Consider the following 21,366-nt stretch of genomic DNA (forward strand, 5'->3'; position numbering starts at 1 on the left):
CTTTTCTGTAATACCCCAGATATATGTCCATCTTTTGAAACAAGCATTTCCCATAAGAGAAAATAGTAACTATTTTGTTGTTGGTCTTCCTCCCAGTTAGCTATAACTGATTTGGAGGAATACAGCTCCCAGAGAGCATGTCAGCCTCCTCCTCCTCCCATTGGTGGTCTCGGTCATGTCTGGCCCAGCCTTTATCCCAGACTCCCCCAAGCCGTACGGCCATTCCTCATCAGGTACGCGTTCCACACCACTGACCTGCCTGTCCCTGCCTCCTAGCCCTGCCACGTGCCAGAGTCTGCCTTCAGACATGGTACTGGAGCTCAGCACTCTTCTCCTGCTGCACTCAGCTCCTAAGATGGGGAGGCTGTTGCTTCTCGCGATGAGAAAGAGCCTTTCCTGAGGGGAGGAGTGTAATCTCCCTCCCACTGTGCACGTCCGTGCCTGCTGAGCCAACAGGTGTCTAGCATCTCCCGCAGAGCAGGAGCGATCGTCCTCCTCGCTGTCCCGGCGTAGCAGCTAAGTGGTTCTGAAGAGAGGCTGCAGCTAAGTTTTCCCTCCACATAATTAGGCAGTCATTTGGACTCGTTTTACATTTATCATGATTAAAATTCATCTTTTTGTTTGTAACCTTTTGCTGCTCTCTATTTCTGATTCTGTCATCTGTCTTATGTACAATCACTTCCAGCTTTTTGTGTTGAATACAGATTTGGAAAGTATGTCTTTTTTGTCAATACTATTGAACGAAATAACACCAAGCCTTTTTTTTTTTTTTTTTTTTTTTTTTTTTTTTTTTTTTTTTCAATTTGCTACAGTGGCTTGGTAAAAAATGTGCTGGGATCTGTAGGCCTTACTATATTATTATTAACACTGCTAGTTTACATGATTTCTAAATAACCTGTTTTTGGCTTTGAGAACTTCAATCACTTTAACTGTAGTGTACTTTACCTGCCTCAAAGAATTGATCAGATGATCAGATGTTGAAAGCTGTTTTGAAAATATTAAACATTATGTAAACCCAAGATTAGGAAGTTGTTATTTGATGATATCTTGAGAATCTCATTAGCTGTTGAATAGAGCAGGTCTTATGTGAAATTTAGTATTTGTTTTAAAATCGCTGATTTCCTGGGGCCGGCGCTGTGGCATAGTGGATAAAGCCACCGTCTGCAGTGCCAGCTTCCCATGTGGGCCCCAGTTTGAGTCCTGGCTGTTTCCACTTCCGATCTAGCTCTCTGCTATGGCCTGGGAAGGCAGTGGAGGATGGCCCAGATCCTTGGGCCCTGCACCCGAGTGGGAGACTTGGAGGAAGCTCCAGGCTGCTGGCTTTGGATCGAGCACAGCTCTGGCCATCGCAGCCATCTGGGGAGTGAACCAGTGGATGGAAGACCTCGCTTTCTTTCTCTGCCTCTGCCTCTCTGTAACTCTGCCTTTCAAATAAATAAATAAAATCTTAAAAAAAAAAAAACTATTGGTTACCCTAAGATTTGAATGTTTTAGTTAACAAAAAATGTATTCATAAGTAGTTTTCTTTCCAAAATTTGTAATTTGGTCTGTCATGGGGACAGAGGTAGGAAGGAGTATGCTCAGGGTTGTAATGCAATTCGTGTACTTGAAATACATCCGTTGTAATTGTATTTTGTCCTACACAGTCCTTTATTTTTTGCAATTTTTATTGTGAGCCTATGAAATTTTATTAGCTTCTTTGAGAAGAAAATCTGCATCAGCACTTCAATTGTGTTAGTTCTGCTTGACTTTTTAATTGAAAGGCAGTTTATTATAATTTTAGCATCAGTGTTATAGAAAGTCATGAAAATATTTAATGATCATGTAATCTGAACCCTCTCTGACAAACAGGAAATTATCTTGTCTGCCTGCCTTTGAGTAGATGACATTTACCATTGGCTGTCTCAGGCTCTCAACTGAAGACTCCAGTGTAAGTCAGAGTCAGACTTACTTACGATAGTCAGCTTCCACTTCCCGCCTGTCCCAGCACACTGGGGATGTATTAAATCCATCCTGACACAACTCCCTCTCCTGCACGCTGATTATGAAGGCCTTAATTTAACCAGTTCCTGGGCAGATGATTTTGACTCCTCGGTTTCTACAATAATGGGTGGTTTCATCACATCCATCCAATGTAAAAAGAAAAATCTCTTGGTCATCACGTTTGTAATAATACAAGAAGCAAACACTGTGGTTGAGACTACTGAATGAAAGCCCTTGATTTTTGATTACTGGCTTCCTCTGAAGTTCATTTATCCTACGTATAATATGCCCTATACATAACAGCCCATGTGCTTTAAAGGTAAAAGAGATTCTAATAAATAGGTGGGGATATTTATGTCAGAGCTCCTGTGCCAGGCCTGGATGTAGGCATCAGCTCACCTGTGATAACCACTTTGCTGACCATGAGCTGACAAACCCACATGAAGTGGAATTGATTCATTAGTTTTCAATGGAATCTCCTTTTCATCACGTTAAACAAGGAAGATATACACATAATGAAAAATGTCAAATAGTAGGAAAAGTGGCAACAGGTGTAGTGGAAAGTTTCCACTCTTCTGTGGTCTGAATTTCCCTCTTTAGAGGCAACCCTCATTGCCAGCTTTTCTGTATTTTCCCAGATAATTCAGAACATTTACAAACAGATAATGTCTGTGTCCTTTATTTTTAAATTTCACGCTTTATAGAAACTGACTTTTTTCAATATGTATCTTAGATAGTATAGTGTTACATAATTTTTAATTTTTTTTAATTTATTCATTTGACAGGCAGAGACAGAGAACTCCCATGTACTGATTCACTTTCCAGATGCCCACAACAGTGGGGTAGGGGCCAGAGCTGGGAGAAGAGAACTCAGTTCAGCCCTGCTCCCATACCATGGTAGGCAGGAACCCAAAAATTTGAACCATCACCTGCTGCCTCCTTGGGTGTGCATTAGCAGGAAGCTGGAGTTAGAATGCAGAGCCCAGGAACTCCAGTGTGAGACAAGTGTGTTTTAACCAGCAGAGGGGCTGGCACTGTGGGACAGTGGGTTAAAGCCACAGTCTGTAGTGCCACCATCCCCTTTGGGTGCTGGTTCAAATCCTGGCTGCTCCACTTGTGATCCAGCTCCCTGCTGGTGCACCTGGGAGGGCAGCAGAGGATGGCCCGAAGCCTTGGGCCCCTGAACCCATGTGGGAGACCCGGAAGAAGTTCCTGGCTCCTGGCTTTGGCCTGGCCCAGCCCCTGCCATTTTGGCCTTAGGGGAGTAGACCAGCAGATGGAAGATCTCTCTGTCTCTCCTCTCTCTCTGTAACTCTGCCTTCAAGTAAATACATACATCTTTTATATATGTATATGTGTGTATATCTACACTATTTTGTAATCAACCAACCCCCAATTGGTGAATATTTAGCTTTTTAAAAATCTTTTCATACTGTAAACAGTATTGCAATGAGTTTTCTCTTTATGCCATAATTGCTGGATCAAAGAGCAAGCGTGTTATTTATTTTAATAGCTATTTGCAAATTACTCACCGTAAGATTAACTATTTCCCAACAATGTTTAACCACAACAGAAATTTTCTTTCCAACTTTATTTTTTTATGCCCCCGTTTTAAGATTTATTTATTTATTTGAAAGGCAGAGTTACAGAGAGGCAGAGGCAGAGAAAGAGGGGCCTTCCAGGGCCGGCGCTGTGGCAGAGCAGGTAAAGCCACTGCCTGCAGTGCCGGCATCCCATATGGGCACTGGTTTGAGTCCCAGCTGCTCCGTTTCTGATCCAGCTCTCTGCTATGGCCTGGGAAAGCAGTAGAAGATGGCCCAAGTCCTTGGGCCCCTGCACCTGCGTGGGAGACCTGGAAGAAGCTCCTGGCTCCTAGCTTCGGATCAGCCCAGCTCCAGCCATTGTGGCCATCTGGGGAGTGAACCAGCAATGGAAGAACTCTCTCTCTCTCTCTCTCTCTCTCTCTATGCCTCTCCTTCTCACTCTGTGTAACTCTGATTTTCAAGTAAATAATAAATAAATCTTTAAAAAAAAAAAAAAAAAAAAGGTCTTCCATCACTGGTTCACTCCCCCAAATGGCCGCCATGGCTGAAGCTGTGCCGATCCAAAGCCAGGAGCCAGGAGCTTTTTCTGGGTCTCCCACGTGGGTGCAGGGGTCCAAGGACTTGGGCCGTCCTCTACTGCTTTCCCAGGCCATAGCAGAGAGCTGGATCAGAAGAGGAGCAGCCAGGACACGAACCGGCGCCCATATGGAATGCTGGCGACACAGGCAGAGGATTAACCTGCTATGCCACAGCACCAGCCCCCACATATGCAATTCTGTTATATACAGACTGTGATTATTTTTCAATGATTATATTTTGCTTGCATGAATTACAGATTTCATTGTAGGGGTATTTTTCTTCAGAAATGAAAATGTTGAAAGATTTCTTTCTAACTAGATTTCCTAAAAATAACTGTGCCCTTCAGTAGCTTGAGTCTTTTTTTCTCTGAAGTAACCCTTGCTGGCCCTTAAAAGCTTGGCTCTTCCTGTCGTTTATTTCAGCATTTTCTTGTTAAACTCCTAGGCTCATCTCTGTGTGAGTCAGTAGCCTTCTGTGCTATAACTGCCCCTGACTGACCAATAAATTATTATAAAATGTTTTCTAGGCTGCTCTATGAAAGCTGCTGGTGCTATTCCTTACCCAGATTTCCCAATATACCACTCATGAGTCATGGGTAGGTAGAATGTTGTTAGATTTATGTGATGCATTCCTAGCCAATATATGGTGAGCTGAGGTGTTAGGATGTGTTTTGTTTTGTTTTGTTTTTTAATAATCTCTTGAAAATGATGTCATGTTTTAAGTGTTATAAATTGAAACTATCAAATGCTCACCATGTAATTCTGGGAATAATCTGGCCCTGCATTAGCCAGCAGAAAGCTGTTTATGCACTAAGTCACTCTCATGTTCTCTAATGTTCATGCCTGTCTGCTAGTCAAAGAAAAAAAAAAAAAAAAACACTTGGGGGCCGGCGCTGTGGCACAGAGGGTTAAAATCCTGGCCTGAGGCACTGGTATCCCATGTGGGCTCCAGTTCTAGTCCCGGCTGCTCCTCTTCCGATCCAGCTCTCTGCTATGGCCTGGGAAAGCAGTACAAGATTGCCTAAGTCCTTGAGCCCCTGCACCCATGTGGGAGATCCAGAAGAAGCTCCTGGCTCCTGGCTTCAGATTGGCGCAGCTCCGGCCATTGCAGCCATCTGGGGAGTGAACCAGTGGATGGAAGACCTCTCTCTCTCTCTCTCTCTGTGTCTCTATCTCTCTCTGTAACTCTTTCAAATAAATAAAATAAATCTTTAAAACAAATACTTAACCAACTATTGGCATCATTAGAATATGAGATACTTACCATCCTGCAAGGTCTATACCTGGAGGAGGAAGCAGGAGCGGAGATTAGAGAAGTTCTTTTGGAAATCGGTAGATGCTGTTGTTTTTATCCTCTTGATGCTGGCTGTGGCCACTTGTGCCCGTAGTCAGCCATGGTAGCATCTGCGGGCGTGGTATGTTCTGTGAGTCTCTGAGGAGTAAATAACAGATTGAGTGCGACTCCCTTACTTTCTGCAGCTTGTGTACAGAAACTTTTTCTCTTAACAAATGGTTCTGTTAAAAATGTTTTCTTTGTAACTTTAAACTTAGAATAAATTCTACTCATTATTGTCAGTGGGTATGATACATGAGGGTACATCCAAAAGTTCATTATTTTTGGTGCAAAGAAAGTTTTACACTCATGCATAGTTTTTTCATAATATGTATTGTCCACCAACTTTTTTTGAAGATCCTTTTTATTTTTGGGGATATAGGACATAGGTTTCTAGATGTAATGTCATTTTTTTCTCCCTCATTGGTCCTTCAAATTAAAATCTGGTGGTACACATAGCAAAGATAAGATTACTTGAAGTGGAAGGCATTTCCCTAAACATTCTTGTAAGAATAACATCCCGTTCCACGATGTCACTTCAGGAAAGTGTTAACAGGTTTTTATGAGTGTCCTAACCACTATTAGATTTTTCTGGGTGAAAGTTTTTGTGCCCTAAAAAAATTGCTTACTGTTATAAAAACTATTGACACAAACTAATTCATTCCAAAATTGAGGACTGATTCTGTTGCAAAAAGTGTTTCTTTGGGAGATACATACTGAATATTTGTTTCATACTTGAGAGCTATTATTAACCAGACTCTTTAAATATGTACTTGTCAGTAACATTTAATGTTTCTTACATTTATTTGTAGATTTTCAGTTCTTGTTAAAGTTATATAATGAGTCTTGATGTTGCATTATGTTGCTGTATTTCATCTGAACCTCTGTTTGCCAGGAGAGTGACCAAAGAGGACTGGAATCCTTTTAGTTCTATTGTAGTCAGAAAGTTGTTTCTGTGCTTTGGAATAATCCACTAGAAAAGTCAAGTAGCTAAACCGGTAATCACCCAGCATGGAAACCTACCATTCATACCTTCTCCAGAGCAAGGAAAATGCTTTGTCCCACGTCATCAACAGCCACTGACAGGAGATGCAGTTCCGGAGTTGGTACCTAGGCAAGAGGACACCCAGGAGACCTGTGTGCTGTGACTCATTGCCACTGCCAGGAAACTGAAATGTTTTTGTTTTTATTTTAGTGACACTGTATGCCTCCTGTATTCTCCTGGGAGTGTTCCTGAATAGCAGCATACCTATATTTTTTGAGCTTTTTGTGGAAACTGTCTACCCAGTTCCAGAAGGGATTACTTGTGGAGTTGTCACTTTTTTAAGTAATATGTTCATGGGAGTTCTTTTATTTTTTCTCACATTTTATCATACAGGTAAGAAACTTGATTTTTCTTCACTGTCTACTTGAATTAGGAGGGAGGTTTGTAGCACTGATGTGTAGGGAATGCATGTGGAGGGTTTTCTCCAGGGCAGACTATGTGAACTGCCACATGCCAGTGAAAAGAAGACATCCTGGAAACTCGCTCTAAGCCAGTGCCCGCGGACACCCAGGGCCTCTGGGTTAGTTACCCTGGGCACCCAGCAGCCCCTCCCCGGCCACAGGGCTCACATGTGGGGGTTTGCAGTGAGCAGCACTGGTCTGTTACTTTCCTTTTCCAGTGTATTGGTTCATTGGCAATGGAAACAGCAAAGGCACAGAAGAAATGCATAAGGCAGAGTGTGTCACAAGGAGCGTTGTAGGAACCCCATGCCCTCTGCTCTGTCCTTGGTCCTGAACGCTGTCATCTTCACGCAGGGTCTATGTGGTTCATCAAAAGCCTCAGGAATAAATGAGAGAATGTCACCCAATGTAAGGAATGTTCCGTAAGCTGACACTTCAGGGGCTGTATTGTATATAGGAAACTTTCTGGCAGGCTTTATAATTGAAGTAATAACATGCTAACTTCCTAGACTGGAAATAAGTTTTCAGAGCTTTCAAAGCAGTGAAACAGAATCATGCCTGGGTTTTGGACGATTTCTGGCTTCACGTTTTCTCCTCACTGCAAAAACTGTCCAAATGATGGCTGGATTTGTTAATTAACAACCAACTGCATTGCTTTAGCAAAGTAGGTTTTAACTTTGCTAAACCTGGCAGAAGTATGGTCTGTCACATGAAGGAGAATGACGATGATGAAGTCAGAAGAGCACTCTTTACCATGCTCCAAGCGTGAGTTTCCATCAGGGAGACGTGCCATCGCCAGGTGTTAGATCTAGGCCCCTGCTTCTGATTAATTTTCAAAAGAGAACCAGCCAGCAATTATTACATATCAGTTTTAATCCACTTCAGCTGTGTCACAATTGAAATTAAGAGGCCTAGTGCGTCTCTTTCCCTGACAGAGCATCAGAGATGGCTTTGATGCCCCCAGGATGATAGAAACAATTTTCCAGCCGATGGGGCTCAGGTTTGCCAAGTGGTCTGTACTGCGTAGCAGTGTGCCTTTTCCTGTCGGCTGGAAATAGAATTCAGTCCTCACAGTGTTTACAAACAACCCCAGTCGATGCCAGGTAATGTCGTCGCTTGATACATCTTTTGCTTGTGGTGTCTGATGTACAGCAAACAAAGATTTATAAATCAGTAAGGCAGTGAAGACACCGTCTACAGTAGCCATCCTAAACTGTCTGTACTAGTTTTCCATGTCTATAACAAAATATCTGAGGCTGAGTTAGTTCATACAGAAAAGAGGTTTATTCAGCTTGTAGCTCTGGAGGCTCAAAGGCATGGTGCCAGCATGGGCTGGGCTCTGGTAAGGACCTCATGGCAGGTGGCATCCCAGTGGGGGAGGCACTTTCCAGAGGGAGACATCACGTAGCGAGACAGCAAGACAGAGAAGGAAGGGGCGGGTAATATCCTCTCCCTAGACCCCACCTCCTGAAGGTCTCACCACATGAACCTTTAGGGTTCACACTCCACGGTACCCACACCATAGTGCTGTCCTGCTGTAAGCGAGCTCAGCGTACCCCTGACCACTGTGCACGGCCAGTGGAGGGCCTCCATTGCTGTCCTACGATTGGCTGCAGACTTCGATCTGCTCAGCGGCGATTGACACCTGGCAGGAATTATCTGGAAATGCAGTCCGTCAGGGCCCACTCCCCATTTTGGGCATTCATAGGGAGTGGCTACTGCAAGCAGATGCTTTGTTTCTTTGGCCTAAAGACAGCAGAAGGGACAGCACTGCTTGTGCTCATTCCTGAATGACTTGACACAATCCGGGATTCGTCTTGGTTGACTTCTGATCACGTGTTCTTACATGTATCCATATAGATGCTAAAAAGCTTCTGGCTAAACTCTGTGACTGTTGTGGGAAGAAAATAGTGAAACCTTCAATAATAATTCATTTTCATGCACCAAGATAATGTTCAGGGGGAAATCAAGGCTTGGGAAATGTTGGCATTTTAGACAGTTCTGATGAGAAGATGTGTGTAAGGGAGCCCAGTCCAGGACATAGCTGACACTTGCCAAGTGTGTCTTTTATTTCCTTATAGAAAATAAGCCAATTGAACACAGGAATTTAAATATCTAGGCTTATGTTCGAAGAAGTGCTATTCTCTGTTTACTGATGGGTATGTCTGATGCACAGCAGCATCCCCCACTTCCAAGGTTAAGGTTACGAGAACTGTGAGATCTGTGTTGGGATTCTTTCCACGTTTGCTTAATGGAGCTTGCCCTCAGAGTCCTGTCACAGAAGTCCACATTCTGGACCGACTGCAGTTTGATAAGACACAAATTACAAATTGGAGAATTCTGTAAAACTCCTTCCTGAAAACAACTTCTAGTTCTATAGCTGAAACATTTTATATAATTTAGTCCCTTCCACCAAAGCCAGGGTTCAGGTGTCATAAATGAGCCATTTAAGACTTGAAAACCTCCCTGCAGTCAGTTACATGTCGAAATGCAGCTGGTAATTACAGGCTTAGGAGGCCTGATTAGTGACCATCATAGAGATCTGTGGGTTTCCAGGTCACTTCTCAAGGAAGCACTGAACTTCCTGACTGGGCTTCTCCCCCCACCCCCCACGCACACAGTGGGCTGTCTTGGAAGTGCCATCAGATAATTTGTCAGAGATGAACAGACTGACCCCAAAATGACCACATTAGAATGCCTCTCCTGGCGAGAGAGCGCTCACGCGGGAGATGTGCTTGCAGCCCAGGGCCGGTGCTGTCACTCAGGCCCCTCTGCGTACCCGAGCCCTGGGTCTCAGGGTCTCCATTTGCAGCTTCAGTTCCGCTTTGAGTGCCTGGAGCCATGTCAGAAGTTTCTGAGGAGTTTTTTCCACTTGGATTTTTCAGTGTCGTTTTTCAAAAAAGAAAAATAAAATTACTTGTTCCCCAATATTTGTAAAACCGAGTTGCTTCCTCTAATATTTGCTTTGAGAGTCTCGGCAAGTTATTTGAGGCAGCACAGTGATGCTTTATTCTAATAACTTCACATACAAAATCAATTTGGGGAGCTGTTATACCCTTTATGTGCTCCAAAATGTATTCCATCTTATATGCTGGAGTTTATATTCTGTTAGTTCTTTGTTCTAGAAGCTCTGCAGCACATTTTGGCCAAAAGCAGAAAGATTTTTACAACCTCCTTTTGCTTTGAAGGGCTGACCGTGCGTTTAAGACTATATAGTGACTCAAAAGATTGAGGGCCTGGCGGAGGTGGGGGTCATGGGAGAACAAAAGGTGGGCTCGACAGATGTGCACTAGCGAGAAGTGCTGTTCTCTCTGAGAAGTAAGACGGTGCAGGGCAGGGGAAGATCTAATAGGTAATTAGTGTGCTGCAGGCAGCCATCTGCGGGGCTGTGGAGTCAGCTGGCTGCTCAACTTGAGGGAGACTGCTGATGCTCCTGTTGAATGGCCATCAGGGGAAGTTTGGGTGAGGTGCTGGAGCTCAGAGGTGGAAGGGGCTGAAAGGATGGCATCGTTGAAGGGAGCGGCGAGGGGAGAGGTGGGCCGAGGCCGCCAGGAGAAGGCAAGGGCATGCGCAGAAATGCCAGTGAGTGCAGCCCCAGCAGAGCCTGTCTGGACCCGAGCCTGCGGTGGAGCAGACAGGCGAGGGGGAGCCAGCAGGTGTTTAGGGAGGGTTGTGGGTCCTGCCTCTGCCTCCCAGTGTGTGTTCAGACTTCCTGTAGTGAAGGGCAAGAGAAGGCATGCTTAAAAGAAAAGTGCTTCCTTTAAAAGGCTCACAAAGGGTGAGAACAGGAACATTTCAGTGGCTCAGGATTGTATTAGTTGGCTCAGAAAGGCCGGCAGTTGACTTTGCTCCCACTAAGTCAGATGAAATTTTTAAGCAAGCCATTTCCTGCTGATTAGACCCCCACCACCGAGCTGTGGTTCAGCCTGTGAATGGCTTTCAGCAGCAAAGCGGAGAGGGTCCATTGTCTCTGACCTCGTTCGCTTTCCAAAAAGGCACATAATTTCAAAGAACGCTTGTAGTTGATTGAGCTAAGCAAATTTCCTGAGAGAGAGGTTTGACTTTTCTCAGAGGCACACGTGACAATCAATCAATAAAGCATGACGAAGAGAAGCGGTTATGAGACGGTTAGAGATTTCACAGGAGCCCGGGTAGAAGGAATAATTTTACAACTCTGATGAAGTAAACAACCTGCGTTGGCACTATTTGGCAAATTTCTCAGTTTCAGGAGAGCAGGGCCCAGCTGATGGCTGCCACAAGTGTGTCCTTCCAGGTCCCCGTAGGATCCAGCCTCCAAGCTGCGGAGGAGGTCGTTGTCTCAACAGACTGGGTTGTCCGGTACCAGGTCTCTTTATCGATTGCTTAAAATTCAGCCAGAAAGTCAAGAGTGCTCTCTTTTAAGACCACCAGTATGCAACTGTCTACATTTTATTGTTCTTTTCTCTTTTTTTTTCCACTGCGTTTTGACTACTAAAATTATCAGAAATTCAGAGTTTGTATAATTACTTCAAAAGCAGAAAATACCTGGTGTGTCATTTTAAGAAATATTAGAGTAAGGACAGGAGTCCAAGAGGTGACAGCTGTTCTAGTATTTGGAATATATTCAACCCCAAACAGGTCTACATAAAAATATCCTTGGGATGTGCATATCCATCCTTGTTCCATGCCACAGAGTAACACACACCCCTCTTAAAAGGGAGCCACGAGGTGGGAGGCTGCCTCTGTGAGAATATTCGAGAACGAGGTGCTGCAGCACCTTTTCTTGCCAGCTGGTTTTCTGATTTCCATTCCTGAGCATAAATTACTCTTTTAGCCACATGAATTATGGATTAAACCAAAGCAACAGTGGAAATCTCCCGGATGATTTCTTGACGATTAGGTCAGTCTGAGCTTTTTGTAGTACAAAGGACAAGTGGGCACGGCCAGCAGTGACACCCAGAGAAGGTAGCGGAGAACGCGTCTGTTGTAACTGAAACCACTGGCGGATATTAAACTAGAGACGTCCCAGCCACCTCCAGCAGCCTCTGGATGCCAAGGAGCTGCCTCCCGGAAGCCTGGGGGTTGGCTGGCCGAAGGGGTTGGGGTGGAGGGAGGCTGACAGACGCAGGGGGCACCAGAGGAAGCAGCAGGAGCAGCTGCTCACTCGCTCGCGGCGCTGGGTATTGCGCCGTCCTGTTGGGGAGTCCTGAATTCGTGGAGCATTTCCCAAGGAGGATGTTCTTGCCGCCACCGTATCAGACAGCAGCAGAACGCCCTGCGTGGACGATTGCTGTAGAGTTTCCCGTAATTGGCATAACACATAACCTTTCACGCTAGTAGGGAAATAAAACCTACAAATAAATAAACCAGAATAGTCACAGTGGTCTCTCTAGGGGTAGAATTAGGATAGGAGGGTTTTTTTTGGTTTGGTTTGGTGTTTGTTTTTTACTGTTTTGTTTTTCTTACCGTTTTTGTGAAGAAGTAAGTATAAAATATGAAAGAGTTATCTCAAAATGCAGGTAATTTTTTTACTTCTTTTTACTTCCATCAGCTATTTCTAAACAGGCCCAAGAGCCATGGTGCTGGGAGGACACTTAGAAAATAATTAACAAACTAACGTATAAAGGTGATCGATTTTTTTTCTTTGAAGTGAGAGATTTATTTTGCAGCTGAAGTCAGAGTGGATTAAATTGATGAGAAGTTATTAGCAATATTGATTTAAAATATTCCACCCGAAGCCCCGTGCCCTGCTACACACATCACTTGTCACTTCATCTCCGGGTTGTCACTGTTCTGGGAAAGCCAATTTCCAGGCCTGCCCCAGGGCATTGATCACAGGTGCTTGTGGGTGCCAAGCAGGTTCCTCCCAGCATGCAGGGTGGTCGGCCTGCGATTCCTGAGTGTTTAAAACTGCTTGTTTTTGTCTTGCAGAGTTGTCTTGGTTCAACTGGTGCCTTCCCGGGTCGTGTTTGCTCAGTCTCCTCCTCATTCTGTGCTTCAGGGAATCCTATGACAGACTCTATCTCGATGTGGTTGTCTCGGTGTAATAGCACAGACTTGAAGGAGTTTAAAAGGAGACTGGAAATCAATACTGCACACTGCACACTTGCTTGGAATTGCACACCTAACGGGGAGAAAAAGGAGAAGAAAGGAGCTTCGTTCCGAGGTTTTGTTAGGTTTCAGATTATTGTATTAATTTAATTACTACTAGGTAATTCTCTGCAGGACCTGAGTGGGTACAGCGGATTTTTAAACTCCACAGGTGGTGTGCCTGTGGCCGACTCTGGGGTAGAAGTGTGATGAGGTGTTACACACAGCACTACCCGGGTCTCACCCTCTGTGTTTTGTGCCAGTGCTAAACTACTGATGAATTGTAATTATGCAAAGAAATAAAGGGTATCTGTCACAGGGAGATAACTCCTTCCGTAAGTCAAGTCAGAATAGGAAGAAATGCCACTAACTTCTAAGGAAGTTTAAAGCATACACCAGATTTTAGTCCTAAAGTATCCCGCAGTCTATCGATGGTAGAAACTAGCCACGTGTACACTACATTTGTTTTCTAATAAAGCCATTTCTTATATGACTCTTTATGTGTGGTCAGGTTGGGAGCGTGTGGCCATCTTTGTTAGGGAGACCGGGTGCTTTCCAGGGCCTTAGGGACACCGGCACTGTGTCTCCCTCTCAACTAGCCTCGTTTCTGTGAAAGACATTTTGATCCGCCGAGCCCTTCAGTAATTGCATTAAGGCTGACTAAATGTTTAATGTAGTCCCCATTGACTATAATGGGAAAAAAAAAAAAAAAAAAAACGTAATTCCGTTATGACTCAGCACTTTGTCGCAAGTGAAAGGACAAATTCCGCAGAACACCGTGTGTCTTGTGGCCTCAGCCGGGGAGCCCAGCCCCAGCCACCAGGGTCAGATTTTACTAAGTGGCCATTGTTTGCAGACAGCAATTCATAGCATAAGAAATTGTCTAATCTATTGAGTGATTTCTGAATCCCATCGTTGTATTTCAGTTTAGGTTGGAAAATACTCACTTCTATTTGAAGTTAACAGATTTAAGAAAGCAGCATTTTGCCACTATGAATGGCAGGTGTTTAAAAAGTAACAGTAAACTCATCCGAGGGCTCTGGGGCTTGCCTTTCCCGGGAAGTGAACTTTGCTACAAGAGTAGGCTAGCACCCTGCCTTCCCGCTCATGTTCACACAATTCCCCTCACACAGAGAAGCCGGTCTCCCTGAAAGTCAAGGGGCGTCCTTGCCCTCTGTGATTCTCAGCTTCCTGCAGCCCTGTCTCCTTTGCTCCTCACTCGGAATTGGATCCTCATTGTCAGCTGAGCGCATGCTTTGTCTTCCTCCGGGCAGAGGCAAGTCTGCTCCTAGCAGTTGAGGTTAACGACACTGCACGGGTCCGGGTGTGTGCACACTTCTCGGGCTCCCCGGGGCCTCACTCACCTCCGTCCTGCTGGGTGTCTCCTGAGCCCCCGAATTGAGAAACTAGGACCGTAAGAAAACCCTCGCATGGAGCAGCAGTCTGCGACCATCTCTAAAGCACCTCCCTTTTGTAACCACCCTGCCCGGCCGGCAGCAAGAGCGGAAGGAGCTAAGGAACTGGGAAAGAGAAGAGAGCTTCTGCTAGCGAGGCCTCCTTCTGGCCAGCCCTCGGAAGAGGAAGGCAGAGTTCTTCAAGGCCAGCCGCCGAGGGGAGCAGACCCCACCCCTTCCTGTTAGGACACTGTGGTGTTTGAGGTCGTCCTATACAATTCTGCTCTCCTGCGATGTCTGATGTCAAACCTTGCTAATTTTGGCTACTTCCACTTTGAACACAGAGGAAAGAATAATACTTAAATATTACCTAAACGGCTCATCAGTGCAAAGACATCCCAAGTGGATAGTGACTAAAAATGCGTGCGCTGTGCCAGGCACCAACTCTTGTTTCTAGCACACGTGAGTTGAGCTGAGCGCCGCCCGCCCCCTCTCCTCCGTGTCCGCCTACCCCTCCAAGCAGGAAAAGTGTTTTCATCACAGACTGCCGCTGTGTCGAGTGATCAGTCGTCTTATCCCAAAACTGAGGGAAGGGAACCGGCAGGGCTTGGGGGTGGTAGGAGGATTATGCGTTATTCACCTGTTCCTGGGGATCGTGTTTTCTTTTTGTTTTCATTTCTAGCACGCATCGAAACAGATCAGCTTTTATCTTTGCACTTTCTAAGCAAATGTTAGAAAATCCTGATGAAAAGTTGTAACTGAAAGGCAATCTTAACCCTTCACAAACCCAAGCCCCCCATTTTAGAATTTATAGAAATACGCTAGAGAGGTAAAGAATTTTGCCAGAGGTCATAATCCTGGTTAGGATCCTCGGTGTCCATGGTGGGCTCCAGGGCCCCTTCTCCAGGACACCAAAATTTGTGACACCGCAGTCCCTTATATAAAAGGTGCAGTATCCGCGAGTAACCTACGCAATCCTCCCGTACACTTCAGATCATCTCCAGATGACATAACACTCAATACCATGTATCGCTATGCAAATAGTTGTTGCACTGGATTGATTAGGAGATGGCGGCAAGGAAGAAAGTCTTTGGGAATTTTTTTCTTCTAACAGTTTCACAATACAGAAGGCTGACTTCAGTGGCAAAAGTAGAAGTGACACACATCTGACCCTAGAAGCGGGGTGTTTCCTTTCCTACCTCAGATAATTGCAGCTTAATTTAGACTGTTTGGGGGTATCCCAGAGTGGAGGGACTTTACAGTGACTGCCGTCATTGGATGTGGGGAACACGGGGACTGATTCTAGTCTTTGCATGGCTTACTGGTAGAATTACCCTGTTCATCACTGCCCTGGAGGCTCTGTGGTAGTTGGAGCCTCAGAAACCAAGCCAAGGCAAGGCAAGGACCTGCTGTAGTGCAAGTTCCCGTGGCCCATCACTCACTGCTCCACAGAACACGGGAGGAAGTGTTTTTAAATGTGATCCGTGGTGGAGGTATAGGAACAAGACAATTACGTAAATACGTTTCACTGGAAGATAGAACTAATGGAATAACAAAGAGGGGATCTCATATAAATGTAATTTTATATATTTAAATACATAAGGCCCAAGGGCCAAGTTTTATCATAGATTATGTGTTCATGTTTAATTACTGAGAATGTTTCCAATTTGTTTTTATGAAGCCCTTCTAATGAGGGATCCAAACTAAGGGATTTAACTGGAGATTAAATCCCAATCTACTTATCTTTTAATTGGGGTTTTTTTAACTGGTATTTTTACTAAAACCTAAGCTTTTGTCTTGCTGTTTGCTTAAGTACAAGCTTCATTTTAAACTCAAGATCAAATAAAAATGCATAGCAAATTTGCTTTAAAGTGTTGTTTAACATTACATGAATTTCACATTTGTCCCTGAAATAATAAGTACAGGAATTACTGTGGTTATACCATATTAGCAGGCGAGTGCAAAAGCTGTGATATGGAGAAAATGTCCTCTGATAAAAGAAATACAGAAAACTGTGGGAACATTGGATCAGACCTGTCTTACAAGTCTAGCAGAAAGTGTGGTTCCACGTTACTTTGGAATTCCAGGCTTCCAGAAGGGACACGACGCAGCTGACTTCTGCGCTAGCCGGTTAGGAAATAAGCGGTACTCGGAGGGCAGTGAGCTTCTCTGTGGGGTTGGAGGCTGTTGTCAGTGACCACCGGGCTTCTTGGTGTTGAGCGGAAGTGAGTTGTCTGCTCACCAAGCAAACATGTGGCTCACTGTCGGCGTCTTCCGGCCTCCAATGGAGCATCAGACTGACTCCAGGAACAGAAACTGAGGTTAGAGGACCCCCCCAGGGATATCAGCCACCTCCTGCAGGGAGGCAGGAGGAACGGAGGCTGAGGGCACAGTGTGGATCCTTCCACTGCTTGAGTCTCCTGTCTCAGTTTGCTCTTGCCTGGGACTGAAGCAACACCAGCCTCTGTTTCACTGTACTGTTTTGCGAGCTCTGACTCCTGCGCATTGCCTGGGGTCTCAGCTTCCTGAGCCCTCGGGTGAATCTGGCTCAGCTTCTTGCCCGAGTCTCTCCCTTCCCTGTGCTGACACAGGGGTCCCCCCCGTCAGCTCCTCCCCAAGCTCCTAGGCAGGAATCCCAGTCTCCTGTGTAGTGAGCAGGATCCCACACCTCAGCTCCACTGGCACAAGCAGAACCAAGGCAAATCCAGGTACTCCAGAAAGATGCCACACATCTTTTCATACCCAAGTCTTAGAGCTTTGAATATGCCCCTGAAGTGGGAATTTCTAGTCTCCAATGAGTTTCTAAAGAGATTATTGTTGCATTTGTAGAATAGGGCCCCCCTGCTTCTTGTGGGCTACAGGTTGTGCCTCACCCTGCTAAGCCTCCAAGGCGGCTTCCATCTCCGCACCCTCCAGGAAGAGCAGCAAGCAGCCGCCCAGCCCCAACTGCTCTGTTCATTCAGTAAGGTAGAATAAGCATAGCAACAAAACGAAGCATGGAATTGATTCCAGCAACTGATAAAATGCTAAAAATGCTTGAGACCATTTTAGCTGTAAGCATGTGGACTTGGAATGTTGTAAGGCGGGGACTCCAACGCGGCTGTGAGAAAATCAATGGAAACATCACAGTGCTCCTAGGATTCCCTACTGGCTCTTCTGCTGTATACAGGAGGCTTCTGCAGTCTTGAACAAAATGGCAAGGATAAGTCAGAGGCGTTTTCCGTTTACCTTCATGTTATAAAGTAACACTTCTAAACTCCTACAGATGGTCCTTGACTTGGAATGGTTCAAGTTCATTATTTTTCAGCTTTATGATGGTGTGCAAACATACCCATACAGCCATTGTGTTTTTCACTTTCAGTTCAGTGTTCAATAAATGCCGTGAGGTGCTCAAACTTCCATATAAAATAAATTTTGTGTTAGATGATTTTGCCCAAATGTAGGCAAATTTGAGTGCCCTGAGCGTGTTTAAGGCAGGCAAAGCTAAGCTATGATGTTCAATAGGTTGGGTAAACTGTTTAATACATTTTTAGCTTACAATATTTTCAGATGTATTTCAGCTGTGACCTGTCTAACTAGGTGGTATATAACCCCACATAATTTGAGGTGCGTCTATATATAGTTAATTTAGACTTTGTCTAATAAAGATTGGCTTTCTTCCCATTTAACCCAGAAGGATCATAGAATGAAAGCATTTCATCCACGCACCTCATTTTCCAAATAAATAAGTAGAGTGAATGATACAGCTAGTTTTCAGCAGGCCACCCAACTCCTAGACCAGCACCTACTCTAACAATCAGTGTATTAACCAGAAGTGGGTCTTTAAGTACATTTTCTTCCATCTTAACGGCTTTGGAAATTACGGTGTGTGAAGTTGTAACCACTACAGAACGCCTGGTGCAGGAGCAAAGAGAGGGAAATCCGCTCCAGGCAGTAGGTGATGTGCTCTCTGCTCTGCCGCCCTCTCGTCGAGTGTCAGACATGTCCGTGCGTTTGCTTATATTCCATTGAAAATGTAGAGGGGCTTTAAAGTCATCTTGGGGACTGTTTCTTGGGCCATGTGGGCATGAACTTTTGGGGCAGAAGCAGGGGTGTCTGAGATCCTTATCTTTCTCCCAGCTGAGTCTCCATCAAGCACAACAATTGCCGATAGCAACATCTCACAGACCTGGTCATCTGCCGTGAAGCTTCGTCATGCTCTGAAGTTTCAAAGTTAATTCTAATAGGCGCTATCCTGTTTTCTTACCAGAAGTATAGTTCCTCATTTTTTTTTGTTTGTTTGTTTTTTTGTTTTTTGTTTTTTTCCATCAGCTCTGGTCAGTGTACTATGTAAGAAGAAAGTGAATGACCCCTCTGGAAATCCACGTGGATTTTCTTGGCGGGGCTGTGTCGGCATCTCCCTCTCTGCAGAGGCATGCAGTATTGGAGAAGCCAGAGTCGGAGGAGGCAGCTTTTGCAATTGCGTGTTTTAAGACTAGGAGCTTATGGAGACTCTGGTAATCCCTGATGTTTTCCTGGTCATCTTCCTTAGCTATCCTGACTTTCAAGCTACCAGCAGCACTGGTAAGCTGAAGCAGGGTAAGAACGTAGCATCCATCGGTCACATTTTCCTGTCCTGTCCTGCTGCGCATTCTGCTTCCCGCTTTCTGCTTGTGTCTTGCTACTTCTGACTGCGCTTGGAAACAAACTGTGTGAAACTAGACTGAGCTGCCAGCAGGACAAGGGAGCTGGCCATTTCCTCATGGACTAGACCAGGCCTCGGAGCCCAAGTGCCTGGCTCTTCTCCTGGGCACAATGGCTTCAGCCATTGACCTGGAGCGAGTCACTGCATTTCTCATTTACCCACATCTAAGTGAGGCGGGGAACAAAGGTGTTCCCTTTGGTTTCTTCTGGTTCAGAAATTCCAGTCCAAAGGACGTGAAGTTTGTAGAACCAAAGAGCTCCCCAGCTCTCGCGTGTCTGTGCAGTAGCCCCCATCACGTGCGCCCTGTACGTGAGCACGTGAAATACTGCGCTGCTTGCACGTTCAGCGACAAGAAATGGCTTTTTCAGCATCTGTGGTGCGAGATAAGCTGCTGTGTGCTTTCCTGAAAGACTTGATAGATGAAATGTGGGATTTATTAAATTCATCATATGCAATAAGCGACGCTCTCTCATCTGATGTGAGGATTGCATTCTGGGAGGCAGGTGGGGGTGCTGCCTGGACTCCCCAGGCTCAGACCGAACCAGATGTCTGTCCTTCAGGTTGGCTGGATTCCGCAGGAGGCAGCCTGGTAAAGCTGATCCTCGGGCTTAACGTCTTGAGAGTCAGGGCACCCGAGAACCGGAAGTTGCTTTGCAGCAATCTGGCCGCTGTGTGGCCAGGTTCTCCTAGGGCAGAGTGAGAGCAGAGGCACGGCGTGTCCAGGTGTGCACTGCACGCAAGTGTTAGGGAGCAGGGCTTCAGTGCGGCTTCACTGCCCGTGTCCCAGCTGTCAGGGAGAGAGAGGAGCCTGCAGATGAGCGCCCTGGGAGTGAGGAGGCCTGCTCTCAGGACCGAGTGCGACTCTCTAGCACCCGCAGGGCCTTGGGCAAGCGGTCTGTTCTCGCTGCACTTGACCTCCTGCAGCCCTGAAATGGGAGAGCCATGTACAAGCCCCTCTTTGACTCCTGTTGACCACGTACAACGGAGCTGAGAAGACCATGAGTGTGCTGCCTTCCCACCACTCCTCCCAGGGTGGCCATTACCTTGGCAATAAAGAGGGAGTTTGGGCAAGGCCCGCTGTGCACTCTGGGTGCCAGGCAGCCACAGAGACTCCTGCAGACTTCATTCTCCCTTCAGGTTTTCATTCATCCCGTGTCGCAGTAACCCTGTGTGTACAGCGGCCCGCCTGGGGAAGAGAATCAGAGACAAAACACATTGCTGTCCCTCAGAGGATAGAATCCTTCAGGTTAAAAAAAATCTCCTGAGCTAACAATTACAAATAATGACCTTTTCCCAAAAACTAAATGATGGATTGCAGGAGCCCAGATATTTGTCTCATATCGTCATCAGCTGGAACCGATTTCAAGCAAGAGAGATTCTGCTCCACTGGAACGCCCCCCGTGATTAGAGCTTCCATCCACCTGGGGACATGGATTTTGCCCTGAGAATCCCAGCCCCTGCCATCGCTCCATGGCCGGGGGCGGATTAGTGTTCCATAGGGAAGCTGGGGAATGTCCTGGCGAGACAGTTTAGCAGATGCATGCACACAAGGTGTACCTTCTCGGGAGGGCTGGTCAGCCTCCTTCCTTTAATTTGACTCTTCACAATGCCCAAAGGATAAACCCAGAAAGGAAGTGTTTCTAATGCTAGCATCTGGAGAGGGGCTGCTCTGCGGACAGCGCACCCAGAAGCCCTTCCGGTCTGCACCCGTGAGCAAACGCAGCCACCCTCAGTGCATCGCTAGCAGTCTCAGCCTCCGTCTTTGCAGAAGCTCAAAGAATGCGGCCGTGTGGGTTCCTGCGGGTGATCTTATTTCCCCCACGTGGCCCCGATTCCACGCTGACTTCCCTCTCCACCAAACATACCTCATTTGTGAGGATTATGAAGTTAAGCATTAGAAAAATCTTGCCTTTGTGCTACTAAATGGCATCCAGGAAGCCCCGACAGAATGACTTCCCCAGGGTGCACACACCACAGGTAGAGGGCCTGGAAGAAGCCCAGCTCCCCGCTCACAGGCACCCTGGAGCTGTGACAGTTTTCGCTCAGCTTGGGGATGGTCAGTTTCTTCTGAGTCTTGCCCTCAATTCCCTAATCCTCGTTGCACTGCTCTTTGTGATCAGTAAGTTATTGCTCAGCAGATCCTTGTAGTGAGTCATGCAGGTGTCTCCAGTGGAGTCACCCCCTCTCCTCCATACTCCACTGTCCTTGGGCTTGCTCCCCAGAAGCCTTGCTCCAGGTCCCAAAGACCCTCCCCCTAAACCCCACCGTCCGCTTCTTTTTTTATTTTTTTAAATTAATTTATTTATTTATTTTTGACAGGCAGAGTGGACAGTGA

The 21,366-nt window shown here is 45.8% G+C and overlaps 1 protein-coding gene across 1 annotated transcript in view; it reads left to right on the forward strand.

The window, feature by feature from the left end:
* SLC49A4 (solute carrier family 49 member 4) overlaps positions 1–13,454 on the forward strand; it is a 104,256-nt gene extending 90,802 nt beyond the window's left edge. Inside the window, exons 8-9 of the mRNA XM_002716619.6 lie at positions 6,634–6,816; positions 12,795–13,454. Of these exons, the coding sequence (XP_002716665.3) occupies positions 6,634–6,816; positions 12,795–12,910 (299 nt within the window). The 3' untranslated portion in view covers positions 12,911–13,454. The remainder of the gene's footprint in view (positions 1–6,633; positions 6,817–12,794) is intronic.
* The last annotated feature ends 7,912 nt before the right edge of the window (positions 13,455–21,366 follow it).

The sequence above is a fragment of the Oryctolagus cuniculus genome, chromosome 4 (assembly GCF_051225735.1).
Source record: "Oryctolagus cuniculus isolate XC-2025 breed Fujian yellow rabbit chromosome 4, ASM5122573v1, whole genome shotgun sequence".
NCBI lineage: Eukaryota > Metazoa > Chordata > Mammalia > Lagomorpha > Leporidae > Oryctolagus > Oryctolagus cuniculus.